Genomic DNA, 26,380 nt, shown 5'->3' on the forward strand with positions numbered 1-26,380 from the left:
GGATGAGTAAATCAGGGAGTTATGGAGAGTGCAGTCCCAGTGGGGAAGGAGAAAGGGGTGAGGAGGCGCAAATGTGATGAGATCACATTGTAAATGCCGGAACTGTCAGAGGATGATGTGCTGGTTGTGGAGACTGGTGTGGTGAAACTTAAGGACTAAGAGAATTATACTCCCCTTCTGCCTAGAGAGAGGTGCAGCCAGAGCAGAGGTACAGGTTGGAGACTCTCCTAGTGGCAGCATGCTGTAAGGTTGCAAATTTGTTTGCTCCCTTAACTTTTAACTTTTACTTACCACTCTTCCAATGTTACTTGTTATTACTTGACTTCAAGGCACTGTCTAACTTTTCATAAAGTGTTGATAACACTTTTATACGCCTTAATCGTGTAAAGGATGTAGACAAGAGGGACATGAGGCTCTCCAAGGAAGGAACGTGGGAAAGCCACAGCCATAGCTTCTGACTCTAGTATCTTAGAAGCAATATCGAAAATGAATGATGAACTGAAAAATGAAATGAAAACAAGATTTTGCAGTTTGGAAGAAATGGTGAAAGGAGTTTCGAGCAAATTGAAGGAGGTTCAAGCCAAGCTGATTGTGTTACAAGATGAATCTCGTGAACTGAAGGAACAAATTGATAACTTGCGAACCCTGGGCCAGGAGAGAGATTTGAAGATTGAAAAACTGGAACGGAGAATGAATGAAGATACTCGAGCACTCCAGCGATACAAGATTAATAATATGGATCTGGAAAACAGAAGCGGGCGACTGAATTTGCGAATTGTTGGTTTGCCGAAAGGTCAAGAAGGAGATAATGTTATAAAATATGCTTCTAAAATGATAAAGGGGACTTTCAACATTGAGCACTATGAAAATCTTCCATTTTTGGATAACTCACACAGGATTGGGAAGAAATCTGGTAATAAACCGAGACATTTGATTGTTCGGTTTCACTTTTTGCAAATTAAGGAGAATATTCTCCAGGCAGCAAAAAAGTTGGGCGTGGTTGAATATGAAGGCTGCAAGTTTCGATTTGTTCCTGATTATAGTTACGAGCTTTTGGAAATAAGAAAGTCTTTCCATAATGTAATGTCTGATTTGTTTAAGAAAAAGTTGCACCCAGCCTTACTTTATCCAGCTAGACTGCGTATACGACTCTTTAATGGTAACATTCGATTTTTTTAACAATCCTCAAGACACTTCCAGCTTTCTGGATGGCTTATGAGGGTGAAGTTCCGACCGAGAGTAATTGATAGCTGATTATGTTATAATTGGAGATTTACTAGTCCTATTTTGACAATATATCGTTTGGTAATAATTAAGAATTTAACTGGACGAGTTGTTTTTCTTTTATATATATTAATTTTTAAGATTTTCTCTGTTAGTTTTTCTATTTTTTAAATTGAAGAATTCCCCCCCCCCCCCCCCCCCCCCCTGTCTTTAGACAAATTAAGTGAACGCAGTTCTTGTTTTTCATATTTTGACCTTGGATAAATAATATGAAGTAGCTCTTGCTCTTGTGTCCCACTGCCAACATGTACTTAAAAAAAACCCCCATAACATTGACCTGGTTTTGGCTATTGAGTGGCAAATATGCTTTATTTTTATGCTGGGTGCTGTTGTTAGGAGAGATGGAGGTAGGGAAGGGATTAAGTAGCGTACTGACTGTCAGTTTTTCTTGCTTTGCATGGGTGGGTGGGTATTGGGGGGGGGGATTTCTCAAGTTTATTGTCTCCCTGGCTATGCAAGGTTTTTAAAGAAGCATTTTTAATGAATAGGTTACCACAATCCTTTTATGAAGCATCTATTTCTTTAATTCTAAAAGATAAAGACCCTACTGAAGTGACATCATATAGACTTATATCACTGTTAAATGTAGATTCCAAACTTCTTTCCAAAATATTAGCTATGAGATTGGAAAATATTTTACCGTAATTATTTCTGAAGATCAGCCAGGTTTTATTAAAAATCGTTACTCATACTTTAACATTAGGAGATTAATGAATATTGTATATACAGCGTCAAATAAAACCTCAGAATGTGTCATTTCACTTGATGCCGAGAAGGCGTTTGATAGAGTAGCTTGGGAATACTTATTCAATACACTTGAAAAATTTAAGATTTAAGTTCAAAATTTATTTCTTGGATCAAGCTGATATATCATATACCTCAGGCTTCTGTACTTACCAATAATCAGAGATCCCCTTTTTTCAGGCTCTTTCGAGGCACTAGACAGGGTTGTCCTTTATGTCCTTTACTGTTTGATATTGCTTTGGAACCTTTGGCCACCGCTATTAGGGAATCCCCTAATATTTTTGATATTGTCCGCAGGAATAAGACACATAAGCTATCTCTTTATGCAGATGATCTGTCATTATTCATTTCTAATCCTGAGAAATCTATTCCGGCAATAGTAATAATAATAATAATAATAATAATATATGTTATGTCAGTGCAATGAGATTTAGTATGCAGATCCAACCGATGAAAAAGAAAAGTAAAATAAATAAATAAGCTGTGTGTCATGACCATCCGAGGGAGACAATCCAGGGGGGGGTGGGGGGCGCTCAGCAGGGCCGGTTCAAAGCCGCCATAGCTCTTGGAATAAAGCTGTTTCTGAGTCTGGAGGTTTGGGCGTAGAAGGCCTTGTAATGTCTGCCGGAGGGAAGTAGTTCAAACAGTCCGTTACAGGGGTGTGATGAGTATTTATGGATGCTGACGGCCTTCCTGAGGCACCGTGTGTGGTAGATGCCCTCCAAGGCTGGTAGCTCTGTCCCAATGATCCTCTGCGCTCTGTGGATGACGCGCTGAAGAGCTCTCCTCTCTGCCTCCGTGCAGCTGAGATACCACACAGAGATGCCATACGTTAATATGCTCTCTGTGGTGCAGCGGTAGAACGTTGTCAGCAGCTGTTGGGGCAGACCAGTCTTTTTTAATGTCCTCGGGTAGCACTACTTAATCAATTTAGTGGTTTCTCTGGTTATAAACTAAATCTTAGTAAGAGTGAGCTTTCTCCATTAAACAATCTAGTTTCGAATTATGGACAGTTTCCACTACTACCGAAAGTTTTACTTATCTAGGCATTAAGATCACCAAGACACACAAGGATTTATTTAAAGCTAATTTTACGCCTTTAATTGACCACATCAAACAACAGATTACTAAATGGTCACCAATGTCCTTATCTTTAATCGGCCGAATCAATGCTATTAACATGTTTATGTTACCTACATTTTGGTATTTATTTCAGACGATACCAATTTTTATTGCCAAATCTTTCTTTGATATTATTGATTCCAAAATTTCTTCATATATATGGCAGAATTAAAATTCCAGACTAAGTAATAAATACTTACAGTAATCAAAAAAAGACAGTGGTTTGGCACTGTCGAACCTTAGATTCTACTATTGGGCAGTTAATGTTCGTTATTTAACGTTTTGGACAAAAGATTTAGAAGATACCCAATGCGCAGGATGGATAAAACTTGAACATGATTCTATACAGGGACTATCATTGGCTTCTATTCTAGGGGCCTCGTTACCTTTTACAATTATGAGATTGAATAAATATACGACTAACCCAATAATAAAACATACATTTCGATTATGGTTTCAATTTCATAGGTTTTTTTGATTGAATGATTTTATCTTATCGAGTCCTATCATATCTAATTTTCTCTTCCAACCTTCTAGTACTGATCAAGCCTTTCTGTTATGGAAGAGGAAGGGATTAGTAGCTTTTCGTGATTTGTTTTTGGAGGGTTGTTTTATGTCTTTCGAACAACTCTCCAATAAATATAATTTACCTAATTCACACTATTTTAGATATTTACAAATTAGACATTTTTTGAAGGCCTTTATACGGTTATAATTGTTGAAATTCTTTGCAGCTCAGATTCTGTTTTGCTTTTTTTTCCTCTAGTTTTGTTTTTTTTCTTTTCTTTTTTTCTCTTTTTTTTTCTTTTTATCTTTTTGTTTTTTTATATATATATATGTTTTCTTTTAAACATTTAGCTATATTTACCTAGAGATCGGGAGGTGTATATTCAATGTGTATTTTGATACAACTCATATTTAGGTTATACCTGATATTAATGTAATCCTGATACCTATGTATCAATATCATTGTTATGTTTATCATTATTCTTTTTGTTTTGTTTTTGGAAAAAAAAGCTAATAAAAAGATTTTAAAAGAAATAAAGAATTGCGGGTTGTAGAGGAAAGTGCTGAAGACTCGGTCCATCACACTGGGGGGGGTGCAATGTTTCCTGAAAAGTGAGAAAGATTGAGATGTACTGGAGTGGAAAGCCTCATCACAAGAAAAAGAGTGGTGGAGGCGGAGGAAATGGAAGAAAGGCATCCTTGGACGTCCTTAGAAAGATTTAAAAAATGGTCCAGGAGATTTTGAGGGCAGGGTGGAAGTTAAAGGCTAACTAGATGATGAAAGATGAATTGTGCACAGTTGCAGATGCAGCGCCAATGCGGTTATTCATATAGTGGAGAAAGATTTGGAATTGTTGCTGGAGTAGGTTGGAACAAAACTGTTCCATGGGTCCAATGAGGAGGTTTGCATAGCTAGGCCCATATGAGTCCCGTGGTTACACCTTTGACTTGCACAAAGTGGGAGGAATCAAAAGAGAAGTTATTAGGCGTGAGACCAAGTGCCTTGAGGTGGAGGAGAGTAGTAGTTGAGGGCAGATAAAAGTGCTGGAGAAACTCAGCGGGTGCAGCAGCATCTATGGAGCGAAGGAAATAGGCAACGTTTCGGGCCAAATCCCTTCTTCAGACTGATGTAGGGTGGAGTGGGGGGTGGGAGAAGAAAGGAGAAAAGGGTGTGGGCAGCAGGTTGGATCTATGTTCTAGAAATAAGTGGAGAGTCTATATAAAGGGGTTGTCCCACTGCGGCGACCTAATCCACGAGTTCAGACGAGTTTGCCTTCGACTCGTACTCGCAGGATGGTCGACATGAGGTCCTAGGAGGTCTTTGTAACTTTCCTTCATGCTCGAGAGTAGTTCCCGCATACTCGAGGCCTCAGCTAGGTCGTGACGTATTTTTCAACATGTTGGAAAATGCCCGTGAGTAAAAAAAGGTCACCATGGAAAAACTCGATACTTTTTTTACTCGTAGGTTTAGTCGAAGTAGGTCGTAGTAGGTTGGCATGCTATTTATCGGCAATGGAGAGTAATCAAAGGTAGTCATAAATAATCTTTAACATAGTTGAAGGGAGGTCGAAGGGAGATCGAAGGAGGTCGTCTTCATTCTCCACTATTCGGTGTCCAATTTTCCCAAAGCTAGTCGAAGGAGGGCGAAGGAGGTCTTCAACATGACCTTTTTTCAAACTCTCCTAAACTCTTCTGAACTCGCCAATTAGGTCACCGCAGTGGGACAGCCCCTTAACTTCCTCATGGGGACAAAAGTGAATTGGGACTGAATGTACCTCATAAAGACGAGGTGAATGGAACCAGAGAATTGGAAGTTATTGAAATGGTGGACAGCATGTGAGGTATTCTGGGTCTAGGTAATAAGGGACTGGAAAAGGGGGGTGGGGTGAGATAATCAAGGTATGAGGAGGTAAGTTCAGGGAGGCAAGAGCAAGCAGGGCATCCAGTTTGGGAATGTTGGGTGGGAGATAGAAACGGGCAGGGTAAGGGATTATCAGGATGGAGGGTGTGGAGGGGAGATCTGCTGAAGTGATGATATATGCGATGGTATGGGGGACAGTGGCTTTTTGTTCATTGGTGGGATCGGGGTGGTCCAGTGGAGGAATGAGGAGGTGTCCGAGAGCTGCAATGCAGAGGCCAGTCTGCCAGACCACAATGGAAACCCTCTTGTCTGTGCACTTGATGATGAAGTTGGGATTGATGTGGAAGGAACGGTGAGCTGTGTGATCCGAGGGGTTGATGTTGGAGTAAGTGAGGGTAGTGAAAAAGGAAGCCAAGTCGGGTCAAGACAGACTCCAACTGTAACTCCATCTCCCAGACCAGCTCACTGCGGATATGCAGTGCATGTCTAGTGCACCCAGTAGTATGGTTAAGTCAATTTCTGGGCACATCCTATATGACAAATCAAAGACATTACACCATGTACTCTTAATCTGTGTGGCAGTACAATATTACAACTATTTACTGCAGGAATGTGCCATCTTAACTTATTTTTTAATAATAATAATTAATAATAAATTTTATTTGTTGGGCGCCTTTCAGACATCTCAAGGACACCTTACATAGATTAACAGGAATATAAACATATAATCAGAGTAAAATAAATAATAAAGACATAACAGAGACACAAACTAAAAACAGAATTCAGTCCAAAAACAGAAAATCAAAAACACAATGCGAAGAGAGAGCAGCGGCAGCTAAAGCGCGCCAGCGTCCACTCTCCCTTCACGGCAGCCATCTTGGAGAAAGACTAACAGGATTACGTAGAGACAGAAAATCATCCCCCCACAATGGTTACCAATGTGGGGGAAGGCACAATGTCCAGTCCCCAACCCCAAGTTCACCCAAAGTCAGGCCTGCCACCGCAGTTGCCTCTACGGAGGCCCGATGTTCTCACCGGGTGATCTTGCTCCGGCATCGGGACAGTCCTCTCTGCGGCTGGGCCACGTGGATGATATCCACATAAATTCTGAATTGAAGCATTAGTTGCCTCGTTCTGTTATTATTGTGACTTCCTGCTTAGTTTCCTTTAGAGATACAGCGCGGAAACAGGCCCTTCGGCCACCAATTCTGAATTGCAATTTAACCAAGCCAATAACCCACAAACCTGTACGTCTTTAGAAGATCCGGAGAGAAAATCCACGCTCGTTCAAATGCCGTACAGAAAGTTATTCTTGTGTAACTGCCACTGCGCTACCATGCCTGGCATGTATGGCCATACCGAGTTCCCAGTTGCATACCATTTCAAATCTCCTTCCCATTTCCACACTGACCTCACCAGTCTTGGCCTTCTCCACTGCCGGTGTGAGGCTCAATGCAAACTAGAGGAACAACATTCCTTCTTCGCAAATCTATACTCCAATGGTATGAACACTGAATTTCCATTTTAGATATCCCTCCCCTCCGATGTGTGTTCCCCCTCTTTCCTTTAGAGATACAGCGCGGAAACAGGCCCTTCGGCCACCAAGTCCGCTCCAGCCAGTGATCCCCGCACATTAACACTATCGTATACACCCTAGGGGCAATTTACATTTATACCAAGCCAATTAACCCACAAACCTGTACGTCTTTGGAGTGTGGGAGGAAACTGAAGATCTCGGAGAAAATCCACGCTGTCCCGGGAGAATGCACAAATGCCGTACAGAAAGCACCCGGATTCAGGATTAAACTAATTTCTCTGGTGCTGTAAGAGCTGTAAGGCAGCAACTCTGCCGCTGCGCTACCATGCCACCCCTTTTGGTGGCCGTACAGCCCGTACTTACTTACCTGAAGATGGTATATCCTCTATAGCCTTTTCAGATCCAGGGTTGAGAGTTGTGAAATGCTTCATGCAGTGTATTGTGAATAATATAACTGGAGAAATGAAATGTCTCACGTATAGGTCCTTGATCGAGGTAGTCAGTTGATTGTAAGCTTCATACAATAGACCCACATGCCTTTGTCTCTTGATATAGAATATTCTGAAATAATGGCCAGTTTAATGGCAAATAAGGGCATTAAATTCACCATATTTTTTGAGAAATGGGTTTGAAAGATAGCTACTGTTGGGATCCGAGGGTTTAGTTAATAAAACGTGCAATGGGGACATATCACAGACTACAGGGCTGGAAATGAGATCTGAAGAAAAATGAAAACTAGCTGATTGTTTTATTAAAGTCAAAGTGTGGGGGTAGGGCTAAGGATCAGGCACATCCAATTGGTGCACTGTGAATGGGCACATGTATCATTAGAAATGTGTATTGAAATAACTGATCTCTGTATATCCAAGGAGTATAGAGCTCGTCCAAACGTATCTTAAAGGTCAAGCTTTGAAATGAAGAAGCAATAAGCTAGTGAAATGGTACTATCACCAAAACATGATTGATCAATTGAATTCTATCAAAGAGAGTGGACAGCCAGATTAAGTCAGGCCTGATAGGTTCAATGAGTTAAAGCATGATGTTCATTTCAGCTTCATTTCACCAGTCTTTGCTTGTGAAATTGGTCAATCAATAGAGGTTGAAGATCATATATCGGTGACCATCTTATAGGGAATATAATCTACTCCAGGCAGCCCCTGAGTCCAGCTGCCTTCTCTGTAATGGAGACAGAACTGAAACTCCATCAGTACGACTGAAATGAGTTGATATCTTTGACAAATGGAAAGTATTTTTGGAACTCTGTTGATTTATCTTTTACTCAGGTTGATTTACAGAAAAAAAACAGTAACCATCTTGGAGGAAATATAATGATCTCACTTCAAAATATATGGAATGAATAGATATCTAGCTCAGAAATAATCATAAAATTTTATTTTTATTTCTTCTGCCTTTAGAAAAACAAATGACTCTTTTTGATCAGAGCCTGGGGGTTTTGAGTCCATGAGAGAGACAGTGGCTGGTTAAGAATGTTATTTTGTTCGGTATTACAGAATTTTTCAAAGTTTTGGTTTTAGAACTGAAGGCCTTAGAACACAAAATAAAATCTGTCTTTGAATTTAAAGGTTTAACAAACCAGACTAGTGATGTGACAGATCATACAAATGGGAGAAATGAAGAGTGCAGCAACAGAATCTGAAAGTGGAGGCCCATAGGATTCTATTGGCATTTTCATACTTAATTTAAACAATTTACAATAATGCGATGACTTTAATTCATTCACCATCAATATTTAAGTCTCCTGTTGTTTGTCATATTTCTCAAACTGTGCTGTATAATATTTAGCAACTGAAACATTTTTTCCAGCTGTTAAATGTTTTAAAATATTTGCATATTTGATAGCTGAAAATTAAATCTGCTTGATGGATGATTAATTTTGAAGTTTAACAGATATGGTAACGAGGCTGCTGGTGATGTTTCACCACCTATCTCTTGCAGCTTCACTGAATGCATGTCTGCACTAAATGTACATTTTGCAAACATTTTGTCTTGAAGTTGTTGAATGAAGGATTCTCTGACAGTAGGCCGCCATTGCATTTGCTACTTTATCCCCAGGCATCACTAACACACAATGTTAAATTTCTTTTTCTCTGTGTTTCCTTTGTAAAGGTGCTCATGAAAATCCAATGCACAATGGACACTCCCACCCCAGCAGGGATTTTCTGCGGAAGCAGATGCGTGGAGAGCTTTTCACACAGCAGCAGCTAGAAGTGTTAGACAGAGTCTTTGAGAGACAGCACTACTCAGACATCTTTACAACTACAGAGCAGATCAAATCAGAGCAGGTGAGAAAAACACATCATCCTCTTAAATACCTGAAATGTGCCTCTTCTCTGCAGACTTCAAAGGCTGTATGTTTGAATTATTCCTCGATCACTGCGATGCCAACTAAAAACCCAGTAAAGAAAAAAGGATTTTGTGAGATCAGTACGTTATTTTAGAGTGTGTATGGAATAACATTTTCTTTATTACAAAACACCAATGTGAGGCATGTAAAGGTGAGGGATTGTAGAACCCAATTACTTAGACTGTTGACTTCCTACCACCAGGCTCCTGGCCTGACCACCAGATATCTGACTGGTAGTGGAGATTTAGTGACAATGTAATTGTAGATATGTGTAAATGACAGGAATGGGCAGATGAAGCCAAGTCGTGTTTATTGCCACGTACACAAATAAGTGAGGTAAAGGTACAATGAAAATCTTGCTGGCAGCTGCATAGAAACATAGAAAATAGGTGCAGGAGTAGGCCATTCGGCCCTTCGAGCCTGCACCGCCATTCAATATGATCATGGATGATCATCCAACTCCGTATCCTGTACCTGCCTTCTCTCCATACCCCCTGATCCCTTTAGCCACAAGGGCCACATCTAACTCCATCTTAAATATAGCCAATGAAATGGCCTCAACTACCTTCTGTGGCAGAGAATTCCAGAGATTCGCCACTCTCTGTGTGAAAAAAGCTTTCCTCATCTCGGTCCTAAAAGATTTCCCCCTTATCCTTAAACTGTGACCCCTTGTTCTGGACTTCCTCAACATCGGGAACAATCTTCCTGCATCTAGCCTGTCCAACCCCCTTAAGAATTTTGTAAGTTTCTATAAGATCCCCCCTCAATCTTCTAAATTCTAGCGAGTACAAACCGAGTCTATCCAGTCTTTCTTCATATGAAAGTCCTGATATCCCAGGAATCAGTCTGGTGAACCTTCTCTGTACTCCCTCTATGGAAAGAATGTCTTTCCTCAGATTAGGAGACCAAAACTGTACGCAATACTCCAGTTGTGGTCTCACCAAGACCCTGTACAACTGCAGTAGAACCTCCCTGCTCCTATACTCAAATCCTTTTGCTATGAATGCTAACATACCATTCGCCTTCTTCACTGCCTGCTGCACCTGCATGCCTACTTTCAATGACTGGTGTACCATGACACCCAGGTCTCGTTGCATCTCTCCCTTTCCTAATCGGCCACCATTCAGATAATAATTTACTTTCCTGTTTTTGCCACCAAAGTGGATAACCTCACATTTATCCACATTATACTGCATCTGCCATGCATTTGCCCACTCACCCAGCCTATCCAAGTCACCTTGCAGCCTCCTAGCATCCTCCTCACAGCTAACACTGCCCCCCAGCTTTGTGTCATCTGCAAACTTGGAGATGTTGCATTCAATTCCCTCGTCCAAATCATTAATATATATCGTAAATAGCTGGGGTCCCAGAACTGAGCCTTGCGGTACCCCACTAGTCACTGCCTGCCATTCTGAAAAGGACCCGTTTACTCCTACTCTTTGCTTCCTGTCTGCCAGCCAGTTCTCTATCCACATCAATACTGAACCCCCAATACCGTGTGCTTTAAGTTTGTATACTAATCTCTTATGTGGGACCTTGTCGAAAGCCTTCTGAAAGTCCAGATATAACACATCCACTGGTTCTCCCTTATCCACTCTACTAGTTACATCCTCGAAAAATTCTATAAGATTCATCAGACATGATTTACCCTTCATAAATCCATGCTGACTTTGTCCAATGATTTCACCACTTTCCAAATGTGCTGCTATCCCATCTTTAATAACTGATTCTAGCAGTTTCCCCACTACCGACGTTAGACTAACTGGTCTGTAATTCCCCATTTTCTCTCTCCCTCCCTTTTTAAAAAGTGGTGTTACATTAGCTACCCTCCAATCCTTAGGAACTACTCCAGAATCTAAAGAGTTTTGAAAAATTATCACCAATGCATCCACTATTTCTGGGGCTACTTCCTTAAGTACTCTGGGATGCAGCCTATCTGGCCCTGGGGATTTATCGTCCTTTAATCCATTCAATTTACCTAACACCACTTCCCGGCTAACCTGGATTTCACTCAGTTCCTCCATCTCATTTGACCCCCGGTCCCCTGCTATTTCTGCCAGATTATTTATGTCTTCCTTAGTGAAGACAGAACCAAAGTAGTTATTCAATTGGTCTGCCATGTCCTTGTTCCCCATGATCAATTCACCCGTTTCTGACTGCAAGGGACCTACATTTTTGTTTGGCAGGCTAAATCAGCTTCAACTCCCAATCGAGCAGAAACCCTTGATACCGAACTGGCTGTAGAACCAGATTTATGTCCTGATCTTCGTGTAGATATATTCGAGATACTATCTCGTTGTGTAATCTCATCTTCCATTCTGGCACCTTGTTGCATCTTACCTCCAGCTGTTAAGCGCATAAGTTGTGGTATAATTTCAGATAACCACTCCCCTGCTTTATCCATGAAACCATTGAATATCTTTACCCTGTCTTCCCACCACTGGATGTGTCTTTCGCGTTCTTCCCGAGACGGCTGTGAATACAGCAGCATATTTTGTTTCTTTCCAACCTCTTGGCAGAGGTTCAATAGTTGGTCCAGATTAGATTCTACTTTGATCTCGTTCTGTACTGATTCCATTAGTTTCTTCTGTTTTTCAATTAATCTGGGAACCTGTTTCCATAATTTGTTTCTCTCCTTCTCGGTTTCTTTCAGGTAGGCAGCTTATGTATTATCTGTTTCTTCTCGATCCATGAGTTCTCTGTAGCATTCAATTGGCTTATTAACTTGTTTCCATATCAAGTTTTCCTCCTCCTTAGTTTATATCAGGTAGGCAGCTTGTCCTTGACTGAGCTTGACTTCACCACCTTGTGGTTCCTCTAGCGTTGCTTCTCTTCATCTTCAGGTTCCTTGATTTTAAACAGGTCTTGGCAGGTTGCCAAGTCTTTAAATTGAACAAACAAAATCCTCTGCTGGTTGCTCTAATTTTGTTTAGTCAACATTTTCATCAGAACAATAACAAACTGATATGCAGCCAACATCTCATCAACATCCACGGGCTAGCAGTGACGTTAGTTCAGAAGGAATGTCTGTTATCAAAACTTCAAAACAATTTCCAAGGTCGGACGTCTGGATTTCTCCAGGCAAATTGGAAAAACACTTTTATATTGGCTATTTTCCAAGCTAGTGGCTAGCTTTCTGGCTCTTCTTACAGAAGCCGTTTAAAATTAAAGCTTTGCAGCTTCAAAATTCAAAGAAATAATAGTCTATCTACTCACAATTTCTTGCTAATGTCTTCGGATCTTCAGATAAGTCTTTTCGCTGTTGATAGACCTCTAGGCCATCTCTGGCTGAGATCTATTGGCTTCTGTTCCTCAGCTGGAACCGGTCTTCTGGCCAAAACCTATTTCGAGATCTTGGCCAAATCTTCTGTCCCACTCTCTGGGACTGGGTTTCACCCCCCATCAGAGGTATCCTTTGACAATGTAGCAGCAGATTTTTATGTCGTTCAGGAGCCACTAATTGGACTACGTGATTAAGAGAATGTTTTTATACGCATGTGAGCTTTCCGTCAGAGACCTTCAGAGCTTCTTCACAGATAAATCTTCGTAACACAGTCTTTTGATTAATAGATTATTTATTGTTGATGAAAAACAATAAGGTACATCCAACCTTCGTCCGATGTTCACTAATCTTCATCGAATTCTACCTTATATCCCTTTAAAGGTTAGAAGCTCGTGTCTCCATTACACTTCGCATGACCTTCCTCATACAAGTCCAAAACTAAACTAAAAACTAAGCTTCTGCGCAAGAAACCTAGCTCCAAACACACCCTAGAATACGTCATAAATCCCACCCACATAATTACGGGTCGTCTAAAATTTAAAGACACATGCCATAATTAATGATACACAAAATAAGCCAAATGGCCACTACACTCGTTACTGGGCAACAATCACTGAACATGGGGCAACCATCTTCACTGAGGCCAATACATCACCGAAACAATTGAATCATCAAGCTGGGCTTGTTGGGTAAGAAGGATCTGAACACCAAAGTTAAAGTGATCTGTTCCCAAGTGAGTGCTAGGAAGAGTTTTAAAGCATAAGCAATGTAATAAGAAGCAAACCCATACTAGAATAAATCTCTTGGTGGAGTGTTTAATGCTGGTGACAAAGTAAATTATTATTCTCTCCCTACAATGGTGACTTGACAAAAGCAGAAATATCATGTTACTCCTGGATCTGAGATCACTGATTCTCCCTGGCTTGGTAGCGATGGGTTTGTTCCTGAAACATGCTGGTCAATAGCCAGTGAGTTTAGCCAATCTTGCCTCTTCCCTTTTCCAGGCAGCTGAGATGATGATTCCCAGTGCAGTGATCATTTAAACAGGTTGATTTTGCTAACTCTATAGGACAACGGGCCAGTAATCAACATGGGCTGGATAAAGTTTGTTTCATTAGCCTTACTGATTGGGGTCAGAGTAAAGTCATTAAACGCAATGTGGCAAACAGCTGCCACACTGTGTCTGATGGTCAGGATACAGATAATTTAGGAGGTGATAGGAGATGAAAATGGTTTATGCTTTGGTTTTACAATTATGTTAGGGAAGATGTGGGTGATCATTTATATGACAAACTGAGGCAATTGATTGTGCCTGCAGATGCTGGGATCTTGAGTAAAAAACAAAGTGATGGAGGGTCAGGCAGCATCTGTGGAGGGAAATGGATAGATGATGTTTTGGACCGAGGAGAAGGGATCTTCCACTGATACTGTCTGACCCACTGAGTTCCTCCAGCACTTTGATTTTGCAGTAAGGTGCACATTGTAAGCCAAAGTTTAGTGTTGGCTGTCATGTCCCTGATTTTAAAAGATGTAGGTTATTTTCCAGTTCACAGTTTTATGCTATAAATAGGCGTACTCCAGCATAGTTCTGAAGAAGAGCTACATTGTTGGAAATACCGATATTCTGAGACACCAAACTGAATGCCTCTTTTGTCTCTTGGGTTTCTGTAATGGATTCCATATCGTTTTTTTTCAGAGATTTTTCCTGTCCTGGTGCAATATTTATTCCTCAATTGACATTAAAAAAAAGGGCTAACCTGATCTGATCACATTGGAATTTATGAGCTTGCTAAGTGCCAATCATCCTCTTGTAATTCACTGCAAAGTGACTTCCTCAGATGAAAGGTGCTCAACACATGCAACCAGTTATAGGAGCAGAATTAGGTTATTAGGCCCATCAAGTCCACGCCACTGCGGCTTTCTCCGAGCCAACTACCGAATTGGATAATTATTCGGTAAGATATTGACTTTATAAGAAACACAATGTAAAATAAATGACAAGTAACATTGGGGCCTTCCAATTGCAGAGGGGGGAGTTTCACTAGTAAGGGAGAGGCTAACCAGTCCCCCTTGACATTCAATGTGAGAATCATTGCTGCATAATCCATTGTTAACTGGATCAAATACTTCAGCTTCAAGAGCAGATCAGTGGCATGGTACGATGTGGTGAATGACTCCTTCCCATGTTCTCTAAACCTTGTGTCCACCTAGTACTCAGTGGTGTATTAGCAGTGAGTGAGATATTGGTGATTGTACATGAAGTATTAGCACGATAAGGTGGTGATGGTACATTAAGCCGATTCAAATGACTGTGCCATTACTATGTGTTTGCTGGCTATGTAGAGATAGCCCTGTGATCCAGTGACAGTAAAATTGTGATCATTATATCAAATGACACTTGCATGATAGTGATTGTTTTGTAAGGGCATCAACTGAAGGTACAATAACATAATGTTTGTTCTGTTTACAATTGTATAATAAATTGAGAGTGCTTTTAGTTAGATGCTTTTGTAGTATAATATGCCAGTTCTTGGCAGAGCAAGATGAAATTGATTGAATGATGAATGGATGGAAGGACAAACCAAAAAATACTAGCCTGTTCGATTAACATACGGGATGGGGAAATGTTTAGAAGTGACAATCAAGGGCAGTTGTGGTGGAACTGCAGATGCTGGTTTATACATAAGATAGACACAAAATGTTGGATTAACTCAGCGGGTCAGGCAGCATTTCTGGAGAAAAGGAACAGGTGCCATTTTGAGTCGGTAGTCTTCAGTTCAGTCCCTTCAGTTGATCAGACTCAGTCTGATCAAGGACAGGTGTTTGATGAGGTAATGTAGAAGGTCAAAAAGGGAAATGTAGTTGATGTAATCTTTATAGATATAGCAGTGGGCATGGAAAAGTTGCTCAGTGATGGGAAACAAAGTAGTAGTGAACAGTTGTTTCTCGAACTGGAATGGTGCAGTGGAGTTCCCCCTGGATAGGTACTGAGATCATATATGTCTTAAATATACACAAATGTTTGGGCTTGACGATACAGGACATAATTCACGAATATGCAGATGACACGGAAAATTGCAGCTTAGCGAACGGTGAGGAGGATGGTGATAATCCAAGAGGATAGAGATGGACAGAAACTTTGTTGGTTAAACTTAATGCCTCAAATATTTTATATTTTGGTAGGAAGAACATGGAGAGACAATATAACAATTTTTGGTGTGATACTGGAAGAGTGAGAGAGACTTGGGGAAAAGTCTATAAATAGTTGAAACTATATGCTAGAGAACGCAGTTAAAAAGGCTTTGGACTAAAGGCTAAAGACAGAGTACATGAAATGGGGATTGGTTGACAGTTGGGAAACAGAGAGTAGGAATAAATGGGTATTTTTTTCCATTCCTTTTGCCACAGTCAGTGCTGGGGCCCCAGCTGTTCACAATATATGTTGATGATTTTGATGGGGGGGGGGGACTAAATGTGACATTTACACGTTGGCAGATGACATAAAGCTGTAGAGAGGGAGGTGATTTTATCTGAGAGAAGGCTGCAAAATGCTCCAGAGTGATGTAGACAACTTGGATGTTGAGTGGGCAAATGCACGTACAACTTGGATAAATGAGAGATTATTTCAGTTCTAAAATTAGAAAGACAGATTATGATCTGAGTGATGGTAGATTGGAAGGAGGAAGGTAGTGCAATGAGAAGTGTTCAGGTGCAGCAAGCAATAGGAAGGCCAAAAGAGTTGAGTCACAAGTGTTTAATCGTCATATGTACTGGCAACAGAACAATGAAATTCTTACTTGCAGCAGTTTAACAGACCCATTAATGCTATGGCACTCAAATAATTAGACATTCATCAATAATACAATAAATTAGGAGTCATTAATACCACGTGATCAGTCCATAATAGTGCAACCAAAAACAAAGTCCAGAACAGATCATTGTAGCTGAGGTAATGGTTAGTGTTGCAAAGTGTTCAAGAGCCTGATCGCTGCTGTGATGGGATTGAGCAATCTTCACCAGTTTCTGCAGCCTCCTTCATTTTTGGGCATTTGCTTTACCGAACCACCCAGTAAAGCAACCAGTCAGTGTGCACTGAAAAGGTTTGATAAAGTATTCAGCCACTCACCCAATCTCCTCGATCTTCTAAAGAATTTGGGCTTTCTTTGTGATTGCATCGATGTGCTGGGCCCAGGCCAAATCCTCAGAGATATGCATGCCCAGGAACTGGAAGCCGTTGACTTTCTCCACCTCCATTGTGTCGCCAAAGACAGTTTCATGGATCCCTGACTTTCCCTTCCTGAAGTCAGCAATCAGCTCCCTGGTCTTGATAACATTGGGATTAAGAATGTTTTTCTGGACCAATTCATTCTGATTGTTAATCTCCCTTCTGTACTCCTACTCATTGTTACTCATCTGTTATTCATTCAACAACTGTGGATTTAAAGATGGCATAGGTCTGTGTCTGGCTCCACAGTCATGGGTATAGAGGGAGTAGACCGGAGGGCTGAGCACACAGTCCCGAGGTGCTCCTGTGTTTAAGGCTACTGAGGAGAAAATGTTGCTAATTCACACTGAGCCAATGTGGAAGTCGAGGATCCAGTTAGACAGCGATGAGCAGCGAACCAGATCTGTTCAGTTTAGTTCAGTTTATTGTCGCGTGTACCGAGGTACAGTGAAAAGCTTTTGTTGCATTCTATCCAGTCAGCAGAAGGATAACACGTGATTTTGATGATGTTTGGAGGGCAATTCTTCACCCAGAGTATGATGAAATTCTCCACTGCAGAGGTGGTGAATTTATTTATTAAAGCTAAGGGGATCAAGGGATACGGGGAGAAGGCCGGAGCAGGGGACCGACGTGGATGATTGACCATGTTGAATGGTGAAACAGATTGGAACAGTTGAAAGTTCTGCTCCTGCTCCTATTTTATTTCCATGATAATTTTTTATAACACACATTCTGGGTCACAGGTTGGAATATTGTACCAGAAACTGGGCATTGGGAGAGATGTGAAAGATGGAAAGGGTTCAAAAGGGGATGATGGCTTTTAGCGATGTGGATAGACAGGAGAAGTTAGCGTTTTGTCTACTGAATGGAGAAGGATGAGATGGATCTGATACAAGTATTTATAATTATAGAAAGGGAGAAACTGATCCCATTGATGGAAAGGTCAGCATAAAACACAGCACAAGAGCACATGCTTTGGCCCACAATGTCTGTACGGAATATGAAACCAAAAACATCTCTTATCTAACCCTGCACATAATCCATATCGCTCCATTCCCAGCATATCCATGTTGCCTATCCAAAAATTTTTAAATGCCACTCTTGTATCTGCATCAACTTCCACTCCCTGTGCACATTTCAGGCACTCATCGCCCTTGGTGGAAAATAATTTCCCCAGCACATCTCCTTTCAGGGACTTATGGATTTGAATCCTAAGATCCCTCTACACTGTATATTAATGCTGCTCAGGATCATGCCATAAATTGTATATTTTCCCCTTGCATTTGACCTCCCAAAATGCAACACCTCACACTTACTCAGATTCAACTCCACCTGTGATTTCTCATCCCTTTTCTGTAGCTGATCTACAGTATATCCTACTGTATACATTGACTGCCTCCCTCACAGTCCACAACCCCAGCAATCTTGGTGTCATCTGCAAACTTACTAACCAATCTGTCTGTTTACTCCCAAGTCATTGGTTACAGACCTCCAGTCTGAATATTGTTTTTCCACCACAACCCTCTGTCTTCTATCAGTAAGCCAGTTCTGAATCCATGCGACAAAGTCACTGTTAAGGGCCTGTTCCATCAGCATGCGATAGCATGCGTCTAGCGTGACCAAACGTGGTTGATTGAGGCGTACGGCCTCGCGGGGCCGGTCCCACATCGAGGCGTATGGAGCTGTGCGGGGCTGGTCCCGACATGGCTCCAAAAATCTTGCACTGTTCGAAAATTCCGTGGGTCAACGGCCTGTCGGCCCGCAGCTGCATTGAGGCCGTACGCAACGTCTCGACGGGCGTACGCAGCGTCTCGATGCCGTACGCAGCGTCTTGACGTCGTATGCAGCATCTTGACAGCGTATGCCTAGCGTGTGGCGTTGCGCGATGACGTCACCGCCTGGCATGCTGTTGCGCGATGACCCTTTAATCTGCATTTTAATCTTCTGGAACTACCATGGGGGACTTTATCAAATGTCTCACTAAAATCTACGTAGACAACATCTACCACCCTACATCTCCTCAAAAAAACTTGATGATGTTAGAAAGAGAGTTAGTAAGTCAAGTAATAGAAGGCAGAGCATGAAAATTATTGGGAGAAGAACCAAAATTGCACAAATAAAACTTTTTTTTGCATGAATTGTCAGAATGTGGAATGGTTGCTGATTGTGGCACAATCTGATTCCATAGGGGTTAGATGGGTACTTGCAGGATATGAGGAGAAGGCAGGGGTCATTGGATTGCTATTACTCAGAGCTAGCATGGATTTGATGGGCTGAGTAGTCTCCCTCCATACTACAACTTCTCTGTCATTATAGTGGTGATTTTGCAGTAAAATGCTGATAGTTATAAAGCATAACAGCAATTGCAATGAAATGATGGTATAATTCTATTTAGAAACAAGGAACTGTAGATGGTGGTTTATAAACGAAAGGCACAAAGTGCTGGAGTAACTTGGCGGGTCTTGCAGCATTTTTGAGGACCATGGATAGGTGATGTTTGGGGTAGGGACACTTCTTCACCCTAATGCCAGGAAATATCACCTATCCATGTTCTCCAGAGATGCTGCTTGACCCACTGAGTTACTCCAGCACTTTGTGTAAATTCTATTTACATTGGCTCCCAGTCTTGAGTTTCAGTTTCTCAGTTTTATGTACAAATGGTTCCGGGGCTTCATCCCTCCCTAACTTGGTAACTTTGCTTCAACATGGATAACTATTTGTAATGACCCACTTCTACACTCATGGGCATCACTGATTATAATGACTATTATGCTTCCAATTGCTCTGCAATTCCCTCTCTTCTTCTTCTTGTCGTGTTGCTACAATTTTCCCAGCCACTGTATAACGCAAGCTCTGGTACATGGGTTGAAGACCTTGAGATCTTCTGGTTTGCAGGACTCTGGGAGGAGGGGGCGGGTAAGTAAGTGCTCCATAGTTTGGGTTGCCTCTCCACAGTCACATTCGGTTGGTTCATCGTTGTTGTATCCCCACTTCTGCATGAGGCTTTTGTACCGTCCGACCCATATTCTGAGGCGATTGAGGCAGAGCCAGACTGGCCATGTCTCTTCCACTCCCAATGGAAGGGACTCCTCAGGGTAGAGTCAGTGTGTGGGGTATTGATTGTAGGTGTGTCACACAAGCATCTATCCTACAGGTGCAGGGGTTATTATTCAGGGGTTGAACTGCATGTAGGAAGCTATTTCTGGATTTTCACCTCTTTGCTGCCTGGACGTGTTGGAAGAGTGGGTGCCTTCCACTTTTGAGGATACTGCTCTTCTGATTGGAGGGGGTGCAATCAGCAGGTACAGGTCATCAACTCGTGTGGGTTTGAAGCAACCAGAGATGGTTCTGCATGCTGTGTTTAGCACCGGATCCAACTTCTTGGCGTGTGAAGAACGTCCCCAGACTGGGCAGGCATATTAGGCTGCTGAATAGCATAGTGCATGGGCAGTACCCCGGATATTCCTGTACTCCGAGAAACGGAGTCGTTCCTCGACAAGTCCTACAGGAAGATTGTTACACCTAAGTTACTGGAAGAGAGAAGGTGGGAGACAGTGAGAAAGGGAGGGAAGCATGGAATGCCAACGTCCCCGGGTGTTGTACCTCTTGTGAACAGGTTCACCCACTTCGAAGCTGTCGGGACAGAAGACGTGTTTACACTGAGCGGCACACTGACTTGCGATGCGAATAGGGCTGTTGAGCCAAAACCAAAAAGGCCTAAGGCAGGCAACGCCATTGTAGTGGGAGACTCCATTGTGAGAGGTACGGACAGGGGTTTCTGCGGCAACAGATGGGATGCGAGGATGGTGTGCTGCCTTCCTGGTGCCAGGATCCAGGATGTCACGGACAGAATGCAGAAAATCCTCAAGGGCGAAGGTGAACATCCGGAAGTGGTAGTGCATGTTGGCACAAATTATGTCGGAAAGAAGGGGATGAATATTCTGCAGCGTGACTAGAGAGCTCGGAAAAATGCTGAAAATCAGGACCTCCAGGGTTGTTATCTCCGGTTTGCTTCCAGTTCCTCGTGCTGGCGAGAGCAGGAACAGGGAGATACGGGACCTGAACGTGTGGCTGAGGAACTGGTGCACGGGGCAGGGATTTAGACTCTTAGATCACTGGGATCTGTTTTGGGGTAAGGGGGAACTGTACAAAAGGGACGGATTGCATCTTAACAGGTGTGGGACCAGCATTCTGGCAGGCAGGTTTGCCACTGCTACACGGGTGGTTTTAAACTGAATAAGGGGGGTGGGTGTCGAATGGGATAGTGGAGGATGGAGTTAAAGGGAGAGGGTTTCTTAAATGTGTGAGCGTAGAGACAGAGGGGGTGTAAAATGAAGGTAGAAGCAATAGGTAGCAAGGTGAAAAGTAAAAGTGGCAGGCCGGCAAATCCAGGGCAAAAATCAAAAAGGGCCACTTTTCAGCATAATAGTATAAGGGGTAAGAGTGTTGTAAAAACAAGCCTGAAGGCTTTGTGTCTCAATGCAAGGAGCATTCGTAATAAGGTGAATGAGTTGAATGTGCAGATAGCTATTAATGACTATGATATAGTTGGGATCACGGAGACATGGCTCCAGGGTGACCAAGGCTGGGAGCTGAACATCCAGGGATATTCAATATTCAGGAAGGATAGACAGAAAGGGAAAGGAGGTGGGGTAGCGTTGTTGGTTAGAGAGCAGATTAACGCAATAGAAAGGAAGGACATTAGCTTTGAGGATGTGGAATCGATATGGGTAGAGCTGCGAAACACTAAGGGGCAGAAAACGCTAGTGGGAGTTGTGTACAAGCCACCTAACTGTAGTAGTGGAGTTGGGGATGGCATCAAACAGGAAATTAGAAATGCGTGCAACAAAGGTAAAACAGTTATAATGGGTGACTTCAATCTACATATAGATTGGGTGAATCAAATTGGCAAGGGTGCTGAGGAAAAGGATTTCTTGGAATGTATGCGGGATAGTTTTCTAAACCAACATGTAGAGGAACCAACGAGAGAGCAGGCTATTCTAGACTGGGTATTGAGTAATGAGGAAGGGTTAGTTAGCAGTCTTGTTGTGCGTGGCCCCTTGGGCAAGAGTGACCACAATATAGTTGAGTTCTTCATTAGGATGGAGAGTGACATTGTTAATTCAGAAACAAGGGTCCTGAACTTAAAGAAAGGTAACTTTGAGGGTATGAGACGTGAATTGGCCAAGATAGACTGGCGATTGATTCTTAATGGGTTGACGGTGGATATGGAATGGAAGGCATTTAAAGACTGCATGGATGAACTACAACAATTGTTCATCCGAATTTGGCAAAAAAATAAATCAGGGAAGGTAGTGCATCCGTGGATAACAAGGGAAATCGGGGATAGTATCAAAACAAAAGATGAAGCGTACAAATTAGCCAGAAAAAGCAGCCTACCAGAGGACTGGGAGAAATTCAGAGACCAGCAGAGGAGGACAAAAGGCTTAATTAGGAAAGGGAAAATAGATTATGAAAGAAAACTGGCAGGGAACATAAAAACTGAGTGCAAAAGCTTTTATAGATATGTGAAGAGAAAAAGATTAGTTAAAACAAATGTAGGTCCCTTGCAGTCAGATTTATCGGCCTTTAATCCATTCAATTTATCTAACACCACTTCCCGGCTAACCTGGATTTCACTCAGTTCCTCCATCTTATTTGACCCCCGGTTCCCTGCTATTTCCGGCAGATTATTATGTCTTCCTTAGTGAAGACAGAACCAAAGTAGTTATTCAATTGGTCTGCCATGTCCTTGTTCCCCATGATCAATTCACCCGTTTCTGACTGCAAGGGACCTACACTTTTGTTTGGCAGGCTAAATCAGAAATAGCAGGGGACTGGGGGTCAAATAAGATGGAGGAACTGAGTGAAATCCATGTTAGCCGGGAAGTGGTGTTAGGTAAATTGAATGGATTAAAGGCCGATAAATCCCCAGGGCCAGATAGGCTGCATCCCAGAGTACTTAAGGAAGTAGCCCCAGAAATAGTGGATGAATTAGTGATAATTTTTCAAAACTCTTTAGATTCTGGAGTAGTTCCTGAGGATTGGAGGGTAGCTAATGTAACACCACTGTTTAAAAAGGGAGGGAGAGGGAAAACGGGGAATAAAAGACCAGTTAGTCTAACGTCGGTAGTGGGGAAACTGCTAGAATCAGTTATTAAAGATGGGATAGCAGCACATTTGGAAAGTGGTGAAATCATTGGATAAAGTCAGCATGGATTTATGAAGGGTAAATCATGTCTGACGAATCTTATAGAATTTTTCGAGGATGTAACTAGTAGAGTGGATAAGGGAGAACCAGTGGATGTGTTATATCTGGACTCGGAAGGCTTTCGACAAGGTCCCACATAAGAGATTAGTATACAAACTTAAAGCACACGGTATTGGGGGTTCAGTATTGATGTGGATAGAGAACTGGCAGACAGGAAGCAAAGAGTAGGAGTAAACGGGTCCTTTTCACAATGGCAGGCAGTGACTAGTGGGGTACCACAAGGCTCAGTTCTGGGACCCCAGCTATTTACGATATATATTAATGATTTGGACGAGGGAATTGAATGCAACATCTCCAAGTTTGCGGAAGACACGAAGCTGGGGGGCAATGTTAGCTGTGAGGAGGATGCTAGGAGGCTGCAAGGTGACTTGGATAGGGTGGGTGAGTGGGCAAATGCATGGCAGATGCAGTATAATGTGGATAAATGTGAGGTTATCCACTTTGGTGGCAAAAACAGGAAAGTAGATTATTATCTAAATGGTGGCCGATTAGGAAAGGGGGAGATGCAACGAGACCTGGGTGTCATGGTACACCAGTCATTAAAAGTAGGCATGCAGGTGCAGCAGGCAGTGAAGAAGGCGAATGGTATGTTAGCATTCATAGCAAAAGGATTTGAGTATAGGAGCAGGGAGGTTCTACAGCAGTTGTACAGGGTCTTGGTGAGACCACACCTGGAGTATTGCGTACAGTTTTGGTCTCCTAATCTGAGGAAAGACATTCTTGCTATAGAGGGAGTACAGAGAAGGTTCACCAGACTGATTCCTGGGATGTCAGGACTGTCTTATGAAGAAAGACTGGATAGACTTGGTTTATACTCTCTAGAATTTAGAAGATTGAGAGGGGATCTTATAGAAACTTACAAAATTCTTAAGGGGTTGGACAGGCTAGATGCAGGAAGATTGTTCCCGATGTTAGGGAAGTCCAGGACTAGGGGTCACAGCTTAAGGATAAAGGGGAAATCCTTTAAAACCGAGATGAGAAGAACTTTTTTCACGCAGAGCGGTGAATCTCTGGAACTCTCTGCCACAGAGGGTAGTTGAGGCCAGTTCATTGGCTATATTTAAGAGGGAGTTAGATGTGGCCCTTGTGGCTAAGGGGATCAGGGGGTATGGAGAGAAGGCAGGTACGGGATACTGAGTTGGATGATCAGCCATGATCATATTGAATGGCGGTGCAGGCTCGAAGGGCCGAATGGCCTACTCCTGCACCTAATTTCTATGTTTCTATGTTTCTGGCTCCTATCTTTGCTATTGTCTTGATAACATGGTCTTTATAGCTTAGGGTGCGGTCCACAGTAACTCCTAGGTATATGGGTTTGGCTGAGTAGGCTAGACTCTTCCCTTGCCAGTGAACAGTTAATTTGCGGTTCGCATCACGGTTCTTGAGGTGGAAGGCACTAATTTGTGTTTTGTCTTGGTTTGCCCGTAAATAATTTGGGTCATAGTATTTGGTAAGGCTGTCTAAAGCTTCAGTGAGGGACTTCTCAAGTTCTGCGAAGGACTGTCAATGAGATGCGATACAAAGGTCATTAGCATACAGGAAGCTCCTGGTGCTTGGATGGGTGGGTTTGTTGTTGGTGTAAATGTTAAAAAGCAGAGGGGCAAGAACACTGCCTTGAGGAAGCCCATTCTTTTGTCTGCGATCACCCCTGAGGTCTACAAAGAAGCGTCTATTCTCCAGCATGTTTTGGATCAGAGCTGTCAGATTTGCATCCTTTGTGATCTTGGATAGCTTTTGCACAAGTTTTGATGGTTGCTGGTCCGTGATGGGGTCCAGGCGATTCAAGACCAGCCTCTCAAGTAATTAGTATGTGTGACAGAGTTGGGAGATGGGTTGGTTGGATCTTTTCCAGGCTTCAGTATAGCCTCCATCTTTGCTCGTCTCCACATCTTTGGTAGCTAGTTGGTTGTGAGACAACTGTTGAATAGGTCAAGAAGCCACTGTTTGACGGCTGATCCTAAGTGTTTGACTTGTCCACATAGAATGTCATTGTCCAGCTACTTTGATGCCAAGGAGGAGTTCACCCATGGTGAAGGGTCTGTTGAGGTTAGTATCCCCTGGTTGATCTTCTGTTGTCTTAGCTCTACCAGGGTGGTGGTCTGGGAATGTTCACAAGGAGCTGATGAGCAACTTGGTCTGCTGTGATCATATCGGGGTTGAGGTTTTGTGTAGTCGTTTCCTAATATCCTTATCGTCTTCCAGGCATTCCTGCTGCCATGTCATGTTTGTAGACTCGATCAGCTCCTGCCACCTCCTGCGTCTCTCGGTTGACACTGCTTCGATAAGTCATTCCCCAGTTATGAGAATATCATCTCCAAAGGGATTAGCCTGGAAACAGTTGGTGTACTCCCTCTCTGAAACCACCTTTACATTTTACCTTCCTACTTCTAAGGTGCACCTCAAAATGTACCTTGATGCTTTAATTATCTGTCCTGCTATCTCGTTTTGTGGCTCTGCTGCAGATTTTATTTGCTAACGCATTTTATGAAACATCTAGGACAATTTTACCACGATAATGGTGTTCCATAAATGTAAATTATTGTAATATAGTCAGATGATGCCAGGGATTACATCATTAAAATAAAACTTACACCGTAAGGTACCTATTGTGAGATGATACAGTACTGTAAGAGTGGGATTGTATAATAAGATGATGCTTTGAATGTACAGTGAGAGGAGGGTGTGATGGTGATATATGTTGAAATGATAGTGTTACTCAGAAAGGAAATGGTACTTGTGTGAGTTAAGTCTGGTTGTACAATAGAGCATGGTATGACTGAGCAGCAGCGAGATACTGATTTTATTCCAATATAATTTAAGTAAAATGTGAAGAGGGTTTTAATTAAGTCACGGATGTTGGGACAGTAATTTGATAGTGAATGAATAGTAAATTGATCCATGCAACTGTACAATAAAGCTGCGAAAAAAGACACTGATTACTTGGTAACCTTGTATTGGGCATCCATGGACAGGCCGGCAACAGCAGAATGTTAATCCACCACAGTCTGTCGCCTGGTGGCACGGCATATTCCTCACTTGAACGTTGCTATCAAGCGAGACGACTGACACAGGTTCAACGAGGAGTAGGAAGATGCAGGTCATTGCACAGTGTGATGAGAGAAGATAGACGTGCCTATGTAGAGCATTTCACATTATCAGGACATCTCAAAGCACTTTACAA

The 26,380-nt window shown here is 42.2% G+C and overlaps 1 protein-coding gene across 2 annotated transcripts in view; it reads left to right on the forward strand.

The window, feature by feature from the left end:
* pax5 (paired box 5) overlaps positions 1–26,380 on the forward strand; it is a 241,329-nt gene that overhangs the window by 100,382 nt on the left and 114,567 nt on the right. For both annotated transcript variants that reach the window (XM_055632720.1, XM_055632719.1), the window contains exon 6: positions 9,183–9,358. In XM_055632720.1, the coding sequence (XP_055488695.1) occupies positions 9,183–9,358 (176 nt within the window). The remainder of the gene's footprint in view (positions 1–9,182; positions 9,359–26,380) is intronic.

The sequence above is a fragment of the Leucoraja erinacea genome, chromosome 3 (genome assembly GCF_028641065.1).
Source record: "Leucoraja erinacea ecotype New England chromosome 3, Leri_hhj_1, whole genome shotgun sequence".
NCBI classification, from domain to species: domain Eukaryota; kingdom Metazoa; phylum Chordata; class Chondrichthyes; order Rajiformes; family Rajidae; genus Leucoraja; species Leucoraja erinaceus.